We start from the raw sequence: 14,640 nt of genomic DNA on the forward strand, positions 1-14,640 counted from the left end.
ACACACACACACACACACACACATTCCCCTTGGGCATTACCGAAAGTGATGCTGGGGGGCGGGTCAGGCTACAGGTGCCAGAAGAGATTGCATAAAGGGAAGGGAAGTGGGGGGTGGTGGTGAGGGGAGAGCAGGAGTCTGGACTTGGACATAGAGTTCCAGCCCCTGAGAGATTCAGAGAGAGACAAACCCCACTTCCTCCTCACTCCCAGGACCCTCTCCCCTCAGCTGTCCTGTTCTTCCGCTCCCAATTTCCCTCACCTAGATGGTTAGAATCAGCATCACCATGAAGAAGACGTTGTGCTCCTGGTTCTGTGTTCTTCCCTTGCTCCTAGGACTTGTATGTACTGGTAAGTTATTTTCCCTCTCTCCCATTGGGTCGTCCTTGGAGCACGGCAGCTGAAGCACTCTGCCTTTCAACCCCCTCAGGGTACTCTTCTTCACTTCTTCCTCGTCTCCTGCTGTCTGAATCTGTGGCATTGTCACTGATCTCAATTAAAATTCTACTGCTTCCACTTATGTACGAGCTCTTATCACTGCGGGGTGTGTGTGTGTGTGTGTGTGTGTGTGTGTGTGTGTATTTTTTTTTTTTCTGTGCGCCAGTTTTCTCAGCTGAGGGGATTCAAAATCTTGTGGTCCTTTCTCTCTAGGTGTGGGCTCAGCACCATCCGAGCCTTCTACTACCCAACCATGTTCTCTGGAAGGAATAGACATCTCAGGTGGCTCTTTTAAACTCCTCAAGGATGGCCAGTTTCTGGAGTACGTGTGCCCATCTGGTTACTATCCATATCCTACGAAGGTGCGAAGTTGCAAGCCGTGGGGGTCCTGGAGTATCCTGCAGACCCGAAATAAGAAGACAGTTAAAAAAGCTGAGTGCAAGGGTGAGGAGAGCTTGGATGATGGAGGGGAGGGCTAGGGATTAAGGTTAGGGCTGGGGGGTAGAATTAGGGCTAAGTTTGGGACAGAGGTTAGATTGGGGTCTGTGGTTAGAGTTAGGCTTAGAGCTTGGATTAATTTTGGTAGCGTGTTAGATTTAAGATGAAGTTTGTTAATAGGCTGGTATTATTGTTTGGGACTGGGTGTGAACTGGAGTCAAGGTTCCATTTGAGTACCAAGTTAGGGAAAGGCCGGAGCACGTGCTTTGATTAGTAGGACATAGGGAGTTGGGTTAGGAAACCGGAGGTGGCATGCTCTGCAATCCTGATAGCAGTCCTAACCTCCCCCCTGATAGTAACCCCGATTTTCACCTCAGAGCATAAGACTTAAAGTCAATAGGCCTGGGTTGAAATTTTGCCTCCAGAACTACCTAGCTGTGTGAGCCTGGGCAAAGTCAGTTTCTTCAACTATAAAACTAGACACTTGGCAATACCCATGTCACAGTTTTTGTGAGGAAACCAATTTGCAAACCTTAGATTCCTATGTACATAGGAATGGCTTGCTTTTCTTTTTAAGCTACCATAATAATTATTAACTGAGGATCAGGATTGAATCGAAGTTGAAGGAGATGTGTAGACATGTCTATAGTAGTCAGAGGAAGATTCTATTCTTGAGACAAGGACTGAAAAATCAAAAGGATCCAGTCTGAGGATTTCTCTCCCCCTTCCTACTCCCTGGCTTCTTCCTTTCCCTCTCTCTGTTCCCAAAGCAATCCAATGCCCAGGCCCTGAGGACTTTGAGAATGGTGACTTCTGGCCACGAAAACGCTTCTACAACATAAGTGAACAGATCTTTTTCCAGTGCTATGATGGCTATACCCTACGTGGCTCTGCCAATCGTATCTGCCAGTCTTCTGGCCGCTGGGATGGATATACAGCTATCTGTGATGCTGGTGGTGAGTTCTCCCCTCCACAAAACTCCCCCTCCTAGCTCCTCAGTTCCCTTGGTGCTAGGATTAGAAGTCCAAACATATGGTCTCAGCCTTGTTTCCTGTCACAGGCTTGAGACCTTATCTCATTGAATTCCCACAGCGGGGTATTGCCGAGACCCTGGCATCCCCATCGGTACAAGGAAGGCAGGCAGACAATACCGAATGGAGGATAGTGTCACCTACCACTGTGGCCAAGGGCTCACCTTACAGGGCTCCCCGAGGCGTACCTGCATGGAGGACGGATCCTGGAGTGGCACAGAACCCTCTTGCCAAGGTGCCTCCTAAACCCTGCCTCATCTAGCTCTGACTCTGGGCCTGATCCTTATCCCTGCCCTAGAATTCCCTGTACAGACCATATTATTTATAGCCCTGAACCATCTATACCAGGGGTGGGGAACCTGTGGCCTCAAGGCCATATATGGCTTTTGAGGCTGTGGGTTCCGCACCCCTGATCTATGCCCACTCCTGCTATTAATCCAAAATGCACTCAGCTATTCTCAATCCCTTATCCTGATTTGCTCCTCCCCCTCCAAACCCCTCTAACAATTTCTTTTACTTCCACAATTTCCCCTGTTCCCTCAACTCCTTGCATATGGTTGCTCCCTCATTCATTCACCATTCTTGACCCCAAAGACTCCTTCATGTATGATACTTCAGAGGAGGTGTTTGCTGCCTTCATCTCCTCCCTGACAGAGACTGTTGAAGGGGCTGATGCGGAAGATGGACATAGCCCAGGTATGTGCTGTGTGCATGTGTACATGTGCACATACCAGAAACTAGTGGGGGGGGCAGTTTTTGGGACAAAGTCCCAGGAAGGGGAGTGGAGAGCAAGTAAATCTAGGGAGAGGGGGTGCGGCTCCCAAGCCTTCTATGTACCTTGTTTACCTCCCAGGGGAACAGCACAAGCGGAAGATTGTCTTGGACCCCTCAGGATCCATGAACATGTATCTGGTGCTAGATGCATCGGACAGCATTGGCAAAAACAACTTCACGGGGGCCAAAAGGTGTTTTAGCAGCCTCATTGAAAAGGTGGTGACTCGCAACCTGCCCACTCCTTGGGCAGCCCAAGACCCATCCCATAGGCCTCCCACTGCCTCTCCCTGAAATCAACAAACATTTATGAAGCATTAATTAAGAAATCTGTGTGACACGGGGTGGGGGGGGCAGAATTTTGGATAAGGCTCAGTTCCTGGCATCATGGAGCTTAGTCTAGCGGTGGGAGAGATGATGCAGACACAGTTAACTATAATGACAATGTGAGATAATAAGAACATCAAAGAGGCCAGAAACAAAGTGTTGGGTGTGGTCAGATAGGGAAGGTCCCTGCCAACCTGCCCACGCCTCTATTCTTATCTCCCCTCAGTCCATCATGCCACCCTACTCCCTAGCTTCTCCCAAATTCCGTGGACTTCAAGAGCCCCTGACCCTGAACCACTTATTAATCGTGGGTGCTCTACATCCTAGCTAACTGTCTAAGCCAGTAGATGCTTCTTCCTATTACTTCCTGAGCCATTCCAGCATCTTCCTTCTTGCTCCAGGTGGCGAGTTATGGAGTGAAGCCACGGTATGCAGTGGTGACCTATGCCACGGAGGCCAAAGCTGTGGTCAAACTGTCAGATACGCAAAGCAGTGATGCAGACTGGGTCACCCAGCAGCTGGAAAAGATCCAATACAAAGGTCTAGGCACCAGTGCCTTGGGGGTTAGAGGATGTTCTTAGCAGGGGTCAGAGGAAATTAGCAGTGTTACAGTGGGATCAGGAAGTCATACGATGTGCAGATGGTGAGGTAGAGGGCATGGGGGAGAGGCAGGTCCATCAGATAGAGAGGAAGGAGAGGGTATTGAAAGGTGGGTTGGGAGGTTGTGACCAGAGGCATGTGGGGAGGGAATAATGACCTTGTTCCTCCCTACAGACCATGAAGCAAAGTCAGGGACGAACACAAAAAGGGCACTGATGATGCTGTATGAGATGATGATCCTACAGGAGGCCCAAAATGACGTTAACTGGAATAAAACACGCCACGTGATTGTGCTCATGACAGACGGTCAGAAGGAACTTCTCCATGGAAGTCTCCAACCCTTCCATTTTCCCTAAACCTTAGGCTCTGGGTGACTCCCTCCATCCATGTGACCCTCCACACCTCCTGGGTGATTCTCCACCTCCCTGGCCACTCTCCAAGTTCCTCTGAACGATTCCTTGTTGAATCTTTTGGCTTCACGGCCACCTCTGGACTTTACCTCTCTCACCAGTCAGAAGTCAGAGAACCCTTGTCTCCCAAAGCTACTCCTCCCAACGGCTCTTTGTGGCCCCAACCAAAAATGTCATTTCTTCACCCTTTAGCTGGCATGTATCCATCTCCCTTGTCACTCTTTTGGGAACATGATCCTTACTTTCTTCAATACATGCAGGAAATTACAACATGGGAGGGGACCCTGTGGCTGCTATTGAGCAGATCCGAGAGTTTCTGGATATTGGAAAGAACCGGAAAAATCCAAGGGAAGATTATCTGGGTGAGTGGCCAAGTTAAGGCAAAGACTCTGCTGTCTGGAGCTGATACTGCTGCTTTTAGGGATTCAGGAGGCACTCAAGCTTTGCTCTCATCTTTAGATGTCTATGTATTTGGGATTGGGCCCCTGGTGGACCAGGAGAAGATCAATGCTTTGGCTTCAAAGAAGGATGGGGAAAAGCATGTGTTCAAGGTTAAGGACATGGAAGACCTGGAACGCGTGTTCTCCCTGATGATTGGTAGGAGCCTGGAGGAGGTGGGGCTACTACCCAATGATAGAAGAGTCTCAGGATCATCATTACCCTTTCCAGAGCCCCTGATCATTTAACTGCTCCCTGCCCCTGCCTTCTGTCTCTGGGAGTTGAGAGATACTTTCTGATGTCTAATCTCCTTCTATGCTGATGAAACCTTAACTTTCCCTCTGTTCCAATTTTTCATTCCCATTCTAGTCCCTAATAACGGAATAATGGAATATTAAAGGCTAAGCTGTCCAAACCAGGCGTCCCTTCTGCGGCTTTAACACCCTCACGGGCATGAGTTCACTCCCATCAAGGGGGCTAGGAGGCAACAACTCCCTAGTTTTCTCTCTCCCCTAGATGAAAGCAAGACTCTGGGTCTGTGTGGCATAGCATGGGGACAGCAGAAAAGTGGACATTATGAAAGACAACCCTGGCACGTCACCATCAATGTCATCGTGAGTGCTTGAGGATGGGCTGAAGAAGGGGGAGTAACAGCGTGAGAAGGTTGTATTGTGGAGTGCTTGAAGCTAGAGGATGTGACCCTTCTCTTCTCCTCTACCCGATTTTCATTCACAGAGGTCTACAGGAAAGGAGACCTGTAAGGGGGCTGTTGTTTCAGAATACTTTGTGCTGACAGCTGCCCACTGCTTCAATGTGGATGATGAGGCCCGTTCCATCAAGGTTGATGCGGGTAAGGCAGCTCTGGTTCCCTGGGGCTCTAGTTTTTAATTTCCCTCATTCCATCTCCCTTCTCATAACAAAATACTTCTCATCAATGGGAATTTCCTAATCCCCTTTACACGCACCTGAACACCATCTCCCACCCCTCACTCCACTTCCTTTACTCTCTTAATTGGGGCAGGGAGAATAGGGACAGAATTGGAGACTAGGGCCAGGGCCCTAGGAGCTGAGATTTCCTGATTCCTATTTCCTCTGCATTCCAGGAGGCATGAAGAACAGGGAGGTGGATGCTGTCTATTTCCACCCTGATTATGACATCAATAGAAAGAAAGCTGAAAATATTCCCGAATTCTATGACTACGATATTGCCCTTGTCAAGCTCAAGAAGAAGTTTATATTCTCAAAAGATCTCCGGTCAGAATCCCTGGGTCCGGCACAGGAGTGGGCACTGAGGGCTGGAGCCTAAAGTGGAGCGCTAGCCCTGAAGAGCATGGTCATTGCTTGACTTAGGCTCTCTCTCCCCCCTCCACAGACCCATCTGTCTTCCATGCACAGAGGCAACAACCCGTGCTTTGAGGCTCCCAACAACAACCACATGTCAACAACAGGGTGAGATAAATAAGACATCGAAAGGTGAAAGACAACAGACGGATGTATAGTAAGGAAGATGTAAGCCTGCCTCTTTTTTTTCTCCACCAGAAAAAGAGCTGCTCCCTGAGAAGAACGTCAAAGCCCTGTTTGTGTTTGAGGACAAAGACTTGATACAGAAGGAAGTTTACATAAAGAATGGGGAGCTGGTGAGGAGGGGGTGGGAGGGCCCTGCAGGAAGACCATTTCTCCTTAAGTTCCCCCTCCCACAAACCTATGTCTTCTTATTGTGGCCCACAGAAAGCCAGCTGTGAGAGAGATGCCCTCAAGGCCCAAGGCTACGAGAAGGTAAAGCAGGTCTCTGATGTGGTAACACCCCGATTCCTCTGCACCGGGGGGACAGAACCCAATGGTGACCCCAACACTTGTAAAGGCAAGAAAGCTTTCTCTTCAGTGCCTTTTCTCCAAAATGTGATTGTCTTCTATAAGCTTACGGCTTTCCCTCTCTCCCTACAGGGGATTCTGGTGGTCCACTTATTATTCACAAGAAAAGTCGCTTCATTCAAGTAAGTCTTTCTTTTCCTTTCCACCTCAGGAGGCAAAGTGTCCTCCTCAGGCCACAAGTTAGCTTGGAAACTCAGTTCTAGTGGGTGAGGGAGATCTTTGGATTGTTCTCTGGCTCTGGGAATTTCCAGTGGGTACCACCCAAATGGTCAACATATCCTTCTCCCTAACTTTTCCTTAGGTGGGTGTGATTAGCTGGGGTGTGGTAGATGTCTGTAAGCACCCCAAAAGAGTCGCTCCCTCCCACGCCCGTGACTTCCACATCAACCTCTTTCAAGTACTGCCTTGGCTTCGGGAGAAACTGAAGGACGAGGATCTCGGTTTCTTGTGAGAGATTTTCTACGGAGGTGGAAAAGGGCATGGGAATACTTATTGTCTGGGCAAATTAAAACAAAGAACTGCAATCATTCCTGTGTGAGCTTGGGGGGGTAGTGAGGGGGGCTGAGGAATTCCGACAGCCATAGTAATATAACTCATACCAAACCAGATGACCTTTTTGATGGGCCCCACCCCAATCCCAGATGAAAGAAATTCAGAGGCTAAGGAGGTTAACTGAATATCCACCTCAGTGGTTTTTACTGAGACCTGGAGGGGGGTGAGGGGAGAGGAGGGATTTCCCTCTCCCATTCTTCCAGCTGCCTAGAACCCATCCACAAGGTTTTCTTTATAGACATCATCGTTGTAGACAATCTGGGTCCTCTTGTCCCGATGGCAGCCCTTAGGGCTGCTTTGTACAGCTAGGAAGAAAGCGGAGAGTATGTCAAGGAAACAAAATACCTAGTCAGACCCAAAGAACAGGCCCACCCTTAGGTTCTGCCATGAAGCAACCTCACACAGACCCCTGGAAATGTGGGGCCCCCTATAATACATGAATCTACTCTGGACTGCCTTCCTGCCATTCTTAAGCCCACAAGTGGCCAACCCAAGCTCTGGGTGAAACCCTTGAAGCATGAGTGAAGGAAAGGGGAAAGTGGAAAAAAACTGCCATTTTGAATTGTATTGATTAACATCATTAAAAGCAATTTGTGTCCTTTGAAGTGTCTATAATGATTTTATAAAGTAAAGACACGAATAATGTTAACATTTAACTTCTAAATACAAACAAATAGGGTTATTAAAATTCTCAAAGGAAGCTGAATCCTTTTGTCAATGACAGTAGTGAATTTTGGTTCTTACCTTTGATAACTTTGACTTTGACATCCCCCTCCTTTCCTTTCCTCTCTCCTTCACCATGAAAACTTTCTATTATCTAGCTATAAAGTTGGGAAATGGATCCATTTATGAACATTAAAGTGATAGGGACAGATAACGCAGCAATATAAACATCTCTGTTGCAAGGTGACGCATTAAAGGACATAGGTATTCTTATTCACTAAGTTCCTTAGCCTTCCCAAACACATCCTGAGAACAATTTGACCCGCCATCTTCACTTTTATGTGCTACTGGCCCTACAGACACTCTTTCTTTCTTTAGAATGCAGTGAAAGAAATATCCCTCCTCCTAAAGTTAACTCCTCTGCCTGTGCCCTAAGATATCAGTCCTTCCCAACTCTTGGGAAACCTCATTCCCATTTATATCCTCCTTCCAATCTCTTTAATTTTTCCTTCTCCTTCGAATATGCATAGCTCTTCTACAATCTGAAAAAAACCAAAAAACCAAACTCCCAAACCCTTTGTTTGATGCTGGCTTAATTCTTTAGCTAAGATCCTATTCCTCTCCTTTTCACTGCTAAGTCTTTCGATTGATTGGTTTCCAGCTACTGCTGACATTTCCTTACCATTCAGTCCTTCCCTAAATCTATGACATCTGACTTCTATCCCATCTGTCCATGAAAAGTGCTCCCTCAAAGTTCACCAACAAATGGGGGTAGTGGGAAGGGCACTAGATTTGGAGGCAAATAATGTGGGTTCTGCTATGTAATTTGGGGCAAGTCATTCAATCTCTTTGGCCCTTATTTTCCTCACCTGTGAAATTCGGGTGTTGGCCTAGATAATCTCTAAACTCCCTTCCAGCTCTAAATCCTGTGGCTATGACTTTGTGACATCCTAGTCACCAAACTGAATGGCCCTTTCCTCATTCTCACTTTCTGTGGCAAGTGACACTCTGGATTGCCACTCCCCTTTCCCCTTGGCTTCCACGATATGGCATTACTCTGGCTATGTTCTTCTCTTCCTTTTTCGTTCCTCTCCCTCTCCTTCTACATTTTAGGAAAAAATGGGGGGTAAATGACTAACTAATCCTTGGGACCAGCTCCCAGTTTTCTGCTCTTCTCTACGGTCTTACTGAAGAATTTATCTTCTCTCATAACTTTAACTATTCTCTGGGCTATCAGATGCAGACTTTCTTCTACAACCTTAACATCTGAGTTCCAGGCTTGTATATGCATACAGGGCATTTGTGTCTGAAAGTTCTGCTATCACCTCAAAAATCAATATATCTAAAACTTAACTCATCTACTTCTCTGACAAAATGGCACCCTGAATCCAATTTTCCTATTCTTCCTAGTTATCTTAGGCTAGAAACTTCCTCATAGAAAGAAACCTCCTTCTCTGACTCTTCCTTCTCCCTCTCTTTCATCCTACGTCCAACTCGATTGTTAATGCTTTCCAAATATCTTGAGTTCATCTTCTGTCCTTTCCCTCCATATGGCTACTATCCTAGTCCTGGCCCTCATCTCCTTTTAGTGAGTGTAAGGTTATACAGAAGAGCAGGATGAAGTGGTGGGTTATTGTGGGGTTCAGCTGGGAACTGTATTCTTACCAAGGGAGCCCCACACAGAATTGCCAGTGGCAGCGTCTAGCATGGGCTGCTTACGAGCAATGCTAACCTTGAGCTGCACAGATTCTACCTTGGTCCCGTTGAGCTGTGAGGGGAGAGACCAGTGGTGGTAGGAAGAGTTAAAAACAAATTAGAGAAGACCCACTTGCATCAGATACATCCCATGGACAAAATGAGTAGGGAAATAAGAACATCCTATAGAGATCCTATAGATTGAGAATGAGGAGACTATGATGTTGGGAAGGCACTCACAACTTACACTCCCCCACTCCCAATATCTTATGGAGGAAATAAAGGGATCAGAAGGGACAAGGGGAATAGATTTAAGAACTCTGACCTCGGCTATCGCCTGATCTGCTGATTCCATCTTCTCATAGGTGACAAAGGCACAGCTGGGTGAGGATGGAAAATAGCATCATCCCGGGGCCCATATCTCTTTTGACCATCCTCTCCCCCAATTTCTTCTACCAGGCCCAATATAAGACTTCCCTTGCCCACTCCTTCCCAACCTTCTGTCTCTTTCTTTCTGGACCATAAGAACTTTCTTTCTCATTCTTTTGTCTTTTTTCCTATGACCCCAAAGTTCTTACTGTACATCCCCCTTCTCACTTCCTATTCCAAACCCTCCTTACTTTCGGGGTGGGTCCATGGAAAGGTCAATGATGTTCCCAAAGGGTGAGAAGGCTCCACGAAGGAGGGTGGGTGTCATATCTGTTCCAGATACATACAGTGTGTTCCCCTTACGTGGACCTCGGTACTCAGGGAATGAATCAGATCCTGTGAGGCCAGACATCATGCTTAGGATCAGGAATAAGGGATCATAATCCAATCAGTCTCTTACTGGAAAGGTCATTGCGGACTCCAGTTAAACATTTTCTGAAACTTCCCATCCCCTAAGCTCATGTCACTTACTTCGGAAAGGACCCTCTCGATCCCGCTCTCGGTCCCTGTCCCGATCCCTGTCCCGATCTCGGTCCCTGTCACGATCCCGGTCTCGGTCCCTGTCCCTGTCTCGATCCCTGTCCCGGTCTCGATCACGTTCTCTGTCCCGGTCTCGGTCCTTGTCCCGATCCCGGTCTCGATCCCGGTCCCTATCCCGATCCCGGTTTCTATCATGGCTGCGATCTCGACTTCGGCTTCGGGGTGGGGAGGCTGAAGAAGGGGGACCACTTCGTTCCTCATAGCCCCAGTCAAAGCTTCGGGGAGGGCCATCACCACTCCCTGGACCTTCTGATTCCTCCCCATCTGGTCCTAGTTCCCGAAGCCGATCACTGGATGAAACAAAGCTGTAGAGGCATACAGTAAGGATGTGAGGTCCCTATCCCATCCCCTCCTCAGGGATATATGCATCCTTCCCTTTCAGACCCTGGTTCCTTCCAGCCCAAGTCCCATGGTTCCAGGAACCCTGTCCCATCTCTAACCTCTCATACAGAGATTTCCTCTGGGGACGTCTGGATGACTAGATGGAAGAAAACAAAGAATGACATAAAGAATAGCTAAGTTAATACCCAGAATAAGGTACCCAGTTGCCTAACTCATTTCTCTCCCCTCTCTAACTTCACCCAGGCTATTCCTATCCCAACCCTCCCCTTCTGTTTCTACCCAATGCTTTTCAAGCATTGGAAATCTGGTAATTCCCCATTACCTCCTGCAAGTCATCATCAGCTGAGATGCTTCGCTGAAATGGTTGAAAAGTAGGGGCTGGGCCCTTCTCTGGGTCCTAAGGGTAACAGAGTGGAGTTAGGACACTCTAGCCAACTGGCCAAAGCCTCCCTTCTTCCTCTTTCATTTCTTCTCCCTTTTTAAAATTCTGATGATCCCCCTTTCTTTTAACTCCTCCCCAAAAATGGCATGTACTCAACAGAAATGCTCAAATACATTTCTAACTTCCTCAGATAACCTATGGTTAACTAATCATTCAGTAATATGCTCTGGGTTTTTGTAACAATATTCTGCTGGTTTACTCCTACCAGTCTCACCACTACTATCAGTCTCCTCTGCTAATTCATTATCTATATCGTGTCCCCTAACTGTGGGTGTACTCCAAGGTAAATATCCTGGGTTCTCTTCTCTTACCCTTCTATACTCTTTCATTTGGTGAGCTTTTTTCACCTCTCATGGTGAGTAATTGGCTTAACTATCACTTCTATGCAGATAATTCCAAGAGCTACATTGTTCCTCCCTATTGTCCAGTCTTAAATCAATCGCTTATTAGAAATTTTGAACTAGATGTCCTTTAGGTATATAAAATGCAACATGTCCTAAACAGAACTCATTTTCTTTTCTAAACTTTCCCATCTCTGCTGAAGGCACCAATATTTTGTCACCCAGGTTCACAACCATGGCATTATCTTTGCCTCTCCAACTTTGATATCTATCAGATACTAAATCTTGTCTCTATCTCCACAACATCTCCTGGATATGCTTCTTTTTACTCACATGACTATAGCCCTAGCTTTTTAAACCCTCATCACCTATTGCCTGGGTTACTGCGATCACCTCTTAGTCTCACTATCTCAAGTTTTACCCTTCTCCAATCTATCCTTACTAGAGTGATTTCCTAAAATGGAGGTATGACCATGCCATTTTCTGTTTTAATAAATTAGCCATTGACTAATGGTTCCCTATTGCCTTTAGGCCTAAGTATAAAATCTTTTGTTTGGCATTTCAAACCCTTTACAACCAGGCCCCAACATAACTTTCCAGCATCATTATATATCATTCCTATTCCTGCACTAGGAGGTCCATCCAGACTAGCCTCCTTGCTTTTCCTTATACATGACACTCTATCGCCCATGTTGGTGCTTTTTGCGCTAGCTGTCTCCTATGTACTGGCATCATTCCCCAGCTTCCTCCTTACCTTCTCTAAGAATCCCTTGCTTGCTTCACAGCTTAGTTCAAGGACTACCTTCTTACATGAAACCTCCCTTGATCTACTCAAGCTGTTAGTCTCCCTTTACTCCAAACTACCTTGTACTTATTTTGTATATATTTATGAACATGCTATCTCCCCCAACGATGTAAGGGCATTTCTTCTTTGTATTCTTAATGCCTAGCAGAGACTAGCACACAGTAAGTATTTGATAAATGCTTTCTGATTGACTGATGAGATTACCTAAACCTTTCTTGAGTTTATTTTGTCTTCCGCTTGTATGACCTTCCCAGGTGTATTCTATGAATATAATACCTTTGATACAAAATAATTTAAAGTCAGAAAAGCCCTTTAAAAAGTCATCTGGTCTGACTCCCTTATGAAGAAACTGATGCCCATAGGAAGTGACTATTCAAGGTTAAACTGCTACCACTTCTTTCTGTCCTAAAATTGCTTTCTTCCATCCTCAAGAAAGCCCTCCTTTTCCCACTTCAACTCAAATGCTTATCGGGTATGTACTAGGTAGGCAGAACTGTGCTAGTCCTTCAAGGAGACATAAAAACGAATGAGACATCATCTACATTCCATTGTCCCTCAGTGTGGTCAATTAAGACTGGACTCACCTGCCCTTTCCTTGATTCCCACTTACCTTCAATTTCCCCTCTAGAGTCCGTGACCGCTTGAAGCCTGAATTCTTGGTCTCAGCTTTAATGGCACTGATGGCTCCTGACTTTACCAGCTGTTTAGCCTGCTCTGTTGCTGTGGCTGTGTCTACCACGGGTTGCTCTGATAGAGCTAAGCAAGGAAGAACAGAGAAAACATAAAGTGGAGGTGTTAATCTCGCCTGACCTGAGGGAGGAGCCCTTTTAGGTTCTAATTCCTTTTTCCAGTCCATTGTTGGAATCTCTACCAAAATTCATCCCTCTTCCCTCAACCCCCGTAATAACAGCGTTTAACCCATTACTCACAGCGTTTGACGCCCCCCTGGCTGGCTGTGCTACTATTACTCTGCTTCTTAAGAGCCAATAATGCTTTTTTCTAGAGAAGAGAGGAAAGTAAAAAGAAAAGGAAAAAAGAGTTAATGAGGTCCTTTCCCCACGCTAATTAGGATCCTATGGCTTCGATGTTTGGAGAACTTCCCATAAATTTCACTTATGATAATTACTGGTAAGAACTATTAAAACAATGATGTCCTGTGGCTCTGAAGGGTGTGCATTTAGGGTTAGTGACACTGGGTTCATAAATTATATACCTAGGGTGTTGGTATCAAGAGCCCCTTTATACCAAACTTATTGGCAGTGCTAAGTAGAGGGAAGGTGGCTATTCTTACAGTAAAGGGTTTGGAATAAGGGCCTATCCTTCCATCCTGCTCACTCTGCTGTTCACTCACCTTTTTCTTGAGTTTGCTGAATTTCTTCTGCAATGCCTCTTCTTCCTCACTCAGCCCTGGGGGCAGCACCAACATGTCAGCTCCCAGCTCTGAGCCAGGTCTGGCTCTCCGGAGATGCCACTGTACAGCGAAACAATCTGTCCAAGGGGGGAACCTTTTGCCCATCCATCCCACAGCCTAGATGCCCAGAATATCTGAGATGTCTCCATTCACCACGGCCTGCTCCAGGCCCTGCCTTGTCCTCCCGATGGACTCCAAAGGAGAGAACACTGGGAGATCTAGGACCCGGGGCTGCCAGGTCACACACTTCCAGAATAAAGAATATCGGGGCTACGAACACGGGGGAGGAAACGGGTTCTCTGAAGGGAAGCGGCCGGGACCAGGACACAAGTTCTGTCGAAATCGCAGCACAAAATCATTTCGGAGGAGGATGCTTTCCAGCCACGTGTAAGAGGTATGGTGTTCCCTGAGAGGTCCCTTTCTTCTCCACCCCCTCCCCCCTTTCCTAGTTGGCAAGGCACTCTCGAATCAAGTCAATAAGCACTTATTAGGCGCTTACTACGTGCCAGGAACTGTGCTAAGCGCCGGGAATACAAAGAATGACCAAAACTGTCCCTGCCCTAGAGGCGCTCACGGTTTAATAGGTGAAACAACATGCAAACGCTCTCCTGGAATATCCCCAACCCTCACGTACATCGTTACTATGGCAACAGTGGTCGAACTGCGGCCGCCCGAAGGAGATGAAGATAGCAACTACAGGGGTTCCCGAACGCCTGGGGTTCGCGCCGGAACTCCCGCCATGTCACCATAGCAACGGGGCAAGAAGACATAAAGATCCGCAGGCCGCGGAAAAGGAGGGAGGGAGGGTCCTCACCTGAAAAGGGAGATAGTATCTCTTTCACAGAGTCCACAGCGGCAGCTTCCTCCGCCCTCCCGGGAGGACCAGACGGACGCAGGGTGATGACGTCTACGGGGAGGGACCTGGAAAAAAATAGACTTTATAACCAAGGCGGCACTTCCTCTTAGGCCTTTACGCCATTTCCGGCGCTGTGCCTTTTCTACTCTCCCCGCGCACCACCCGCCTTGTTCCCCGGCCTGAGGCCACTTCCGCCCTTCTCTCTTGTGACGTCACTTCTCCCTGTAGCCACCCACACGC

The 14,640-nt window shown here is 47.1% G+C and overlaps 2 protein-coding genes across 2 annotated transcripts; one reads left to right on the forward strand and one right to left on the reverse strand.

The window, feature by feature from the left end:
* The first annotated feature begins 106 nt into the window (after positions 1 to 106).
* On the forward strand, positions 107 to 7,481 carry CFB (complement factor B). Its single transcript, XM_036767966.1, has 18 exons — positions 107 to 350; positions 651 to 881; positions 1,646 to 1,831; positions 1,968 to 2,141; positions 2,501 to 2,602; positions 2,760 to 2,896; positions 3,406 to 3,544; positions 3,779 to 3,910; positions 4,275 to 4,376; positions 4,474 to 4,611; positions 4,969 to 5,066; positions 5,188 to 5,302; positions 5,556 to 5,706; positions 5,825 to 5,901; positions 5,992 to 6,089; positions 6,181 to 6,313; positions 6,397 to 6,446; positions 6,626 to 7,481. The coding sequence occupies exons 1-18, from the start codon at positions 266 to 268 to the stop codon at positions 6,773 to 6,775; spliced, it is 2,298 nt and encodes a 765-aa protein (XP_036623861.1). The 5' UTR covers positions 107 to 265; the 3' UTR covers positions 6,776 to 7,481.
* NELFE (negative elongation factor complex member E) lies at positions 6,993 to 14,638 on the reverse strand. Its single transcript, XM_036767968.1, has 11 exons — positions 14,359 to 14,638; positions 13,485 to 13,604; positions 13,063 to 13,132; positions 12,744 to 12,889; positions 10,868 to 10,942; positions 10,644 to 10,681; positions 10,135 to 10,508; positions 9,855 to 9,999; positions 9,560 to 9,614; positions 9,205 to 9,307; positions 6,993 to 7,181 (listed from the first exon to the last, which is right to left on the reverse strand). Exons 2-11 carry the CDS (start codon positions 13,557 to 13,559, stop codon positions 7,084 to 7,086), a joined length of 1,179 nt encoding a protein of 392 aa, XP_036623863.1. The 5' UTR covers positions 13,560 to 13,604; positions 14,359 to 14,638; the 3' UTR covers positions 6,993 to 7,083.
* Between the last annotated feature and the right edge of the window lie 2 nt (positions 14,639 to 14,640).

This window comes from Trichosurus vulpecula, chromosome 7 (assembly GCF_011100635.1).
Source record: "Trichosurus vulpecula isolate mTriVul1 chromosome 7, mTriVul1.pri, whole genome shotgun sequence".
Lineage (NCBI taxonomy): Eukaryota > Metazoa > Chordata > Mammalia > Diprotodontia > Phalangeridae > Trichosurus > Trichosurus vulpecula.

Excerpts from the sequence above, each read along its gene's own strand:
- CFB (XM_036767966.1), top strand. The coding sequence starts at position 266 with ATGGTTAGAATCAGCATCACCATGAAGAAGACGTTGTGCTCCTGGTTC. Across the intron at positions 2,603-2,759 it reads GGAAGATGGACATAGCCCAG|GGGAACAGCACAAGCGGAAG; the intron begins GTATGTGCTGTG and ends TTTACCTCCCAG. Across the intron at positions 3,911-4,274 it reads GATTGTGCTCATGACAGACG|GAAATTACAACATGGGAGGG; the intron begins GTCAGAAGGAAC and ends CAATACATGCAG.
- NELFE (XM_036767968.1), bottom strand. The coding sequence starts at position 13,559 with ATGTTGGTGCTGCCCCCAGGGCTGAGTGAGGAAGAAGAGGCATTGCAG. Across the intron at positions 10,509-10,643 it reads AGGAAATCTCTGTATGAGAG|CTTTGTTTCATCCAGTGATC; the intron begins GTTAGAGATGGG and ends ATGCCTCTACAG. Across the intron at positions 9,615-9,854 it reads TCCATGGACCCACCCCGAAA|CTGTGCCTTTGTCACCTATG; the intron begins GTAAGGAGGGTT and ends ATCCTCACCCAG.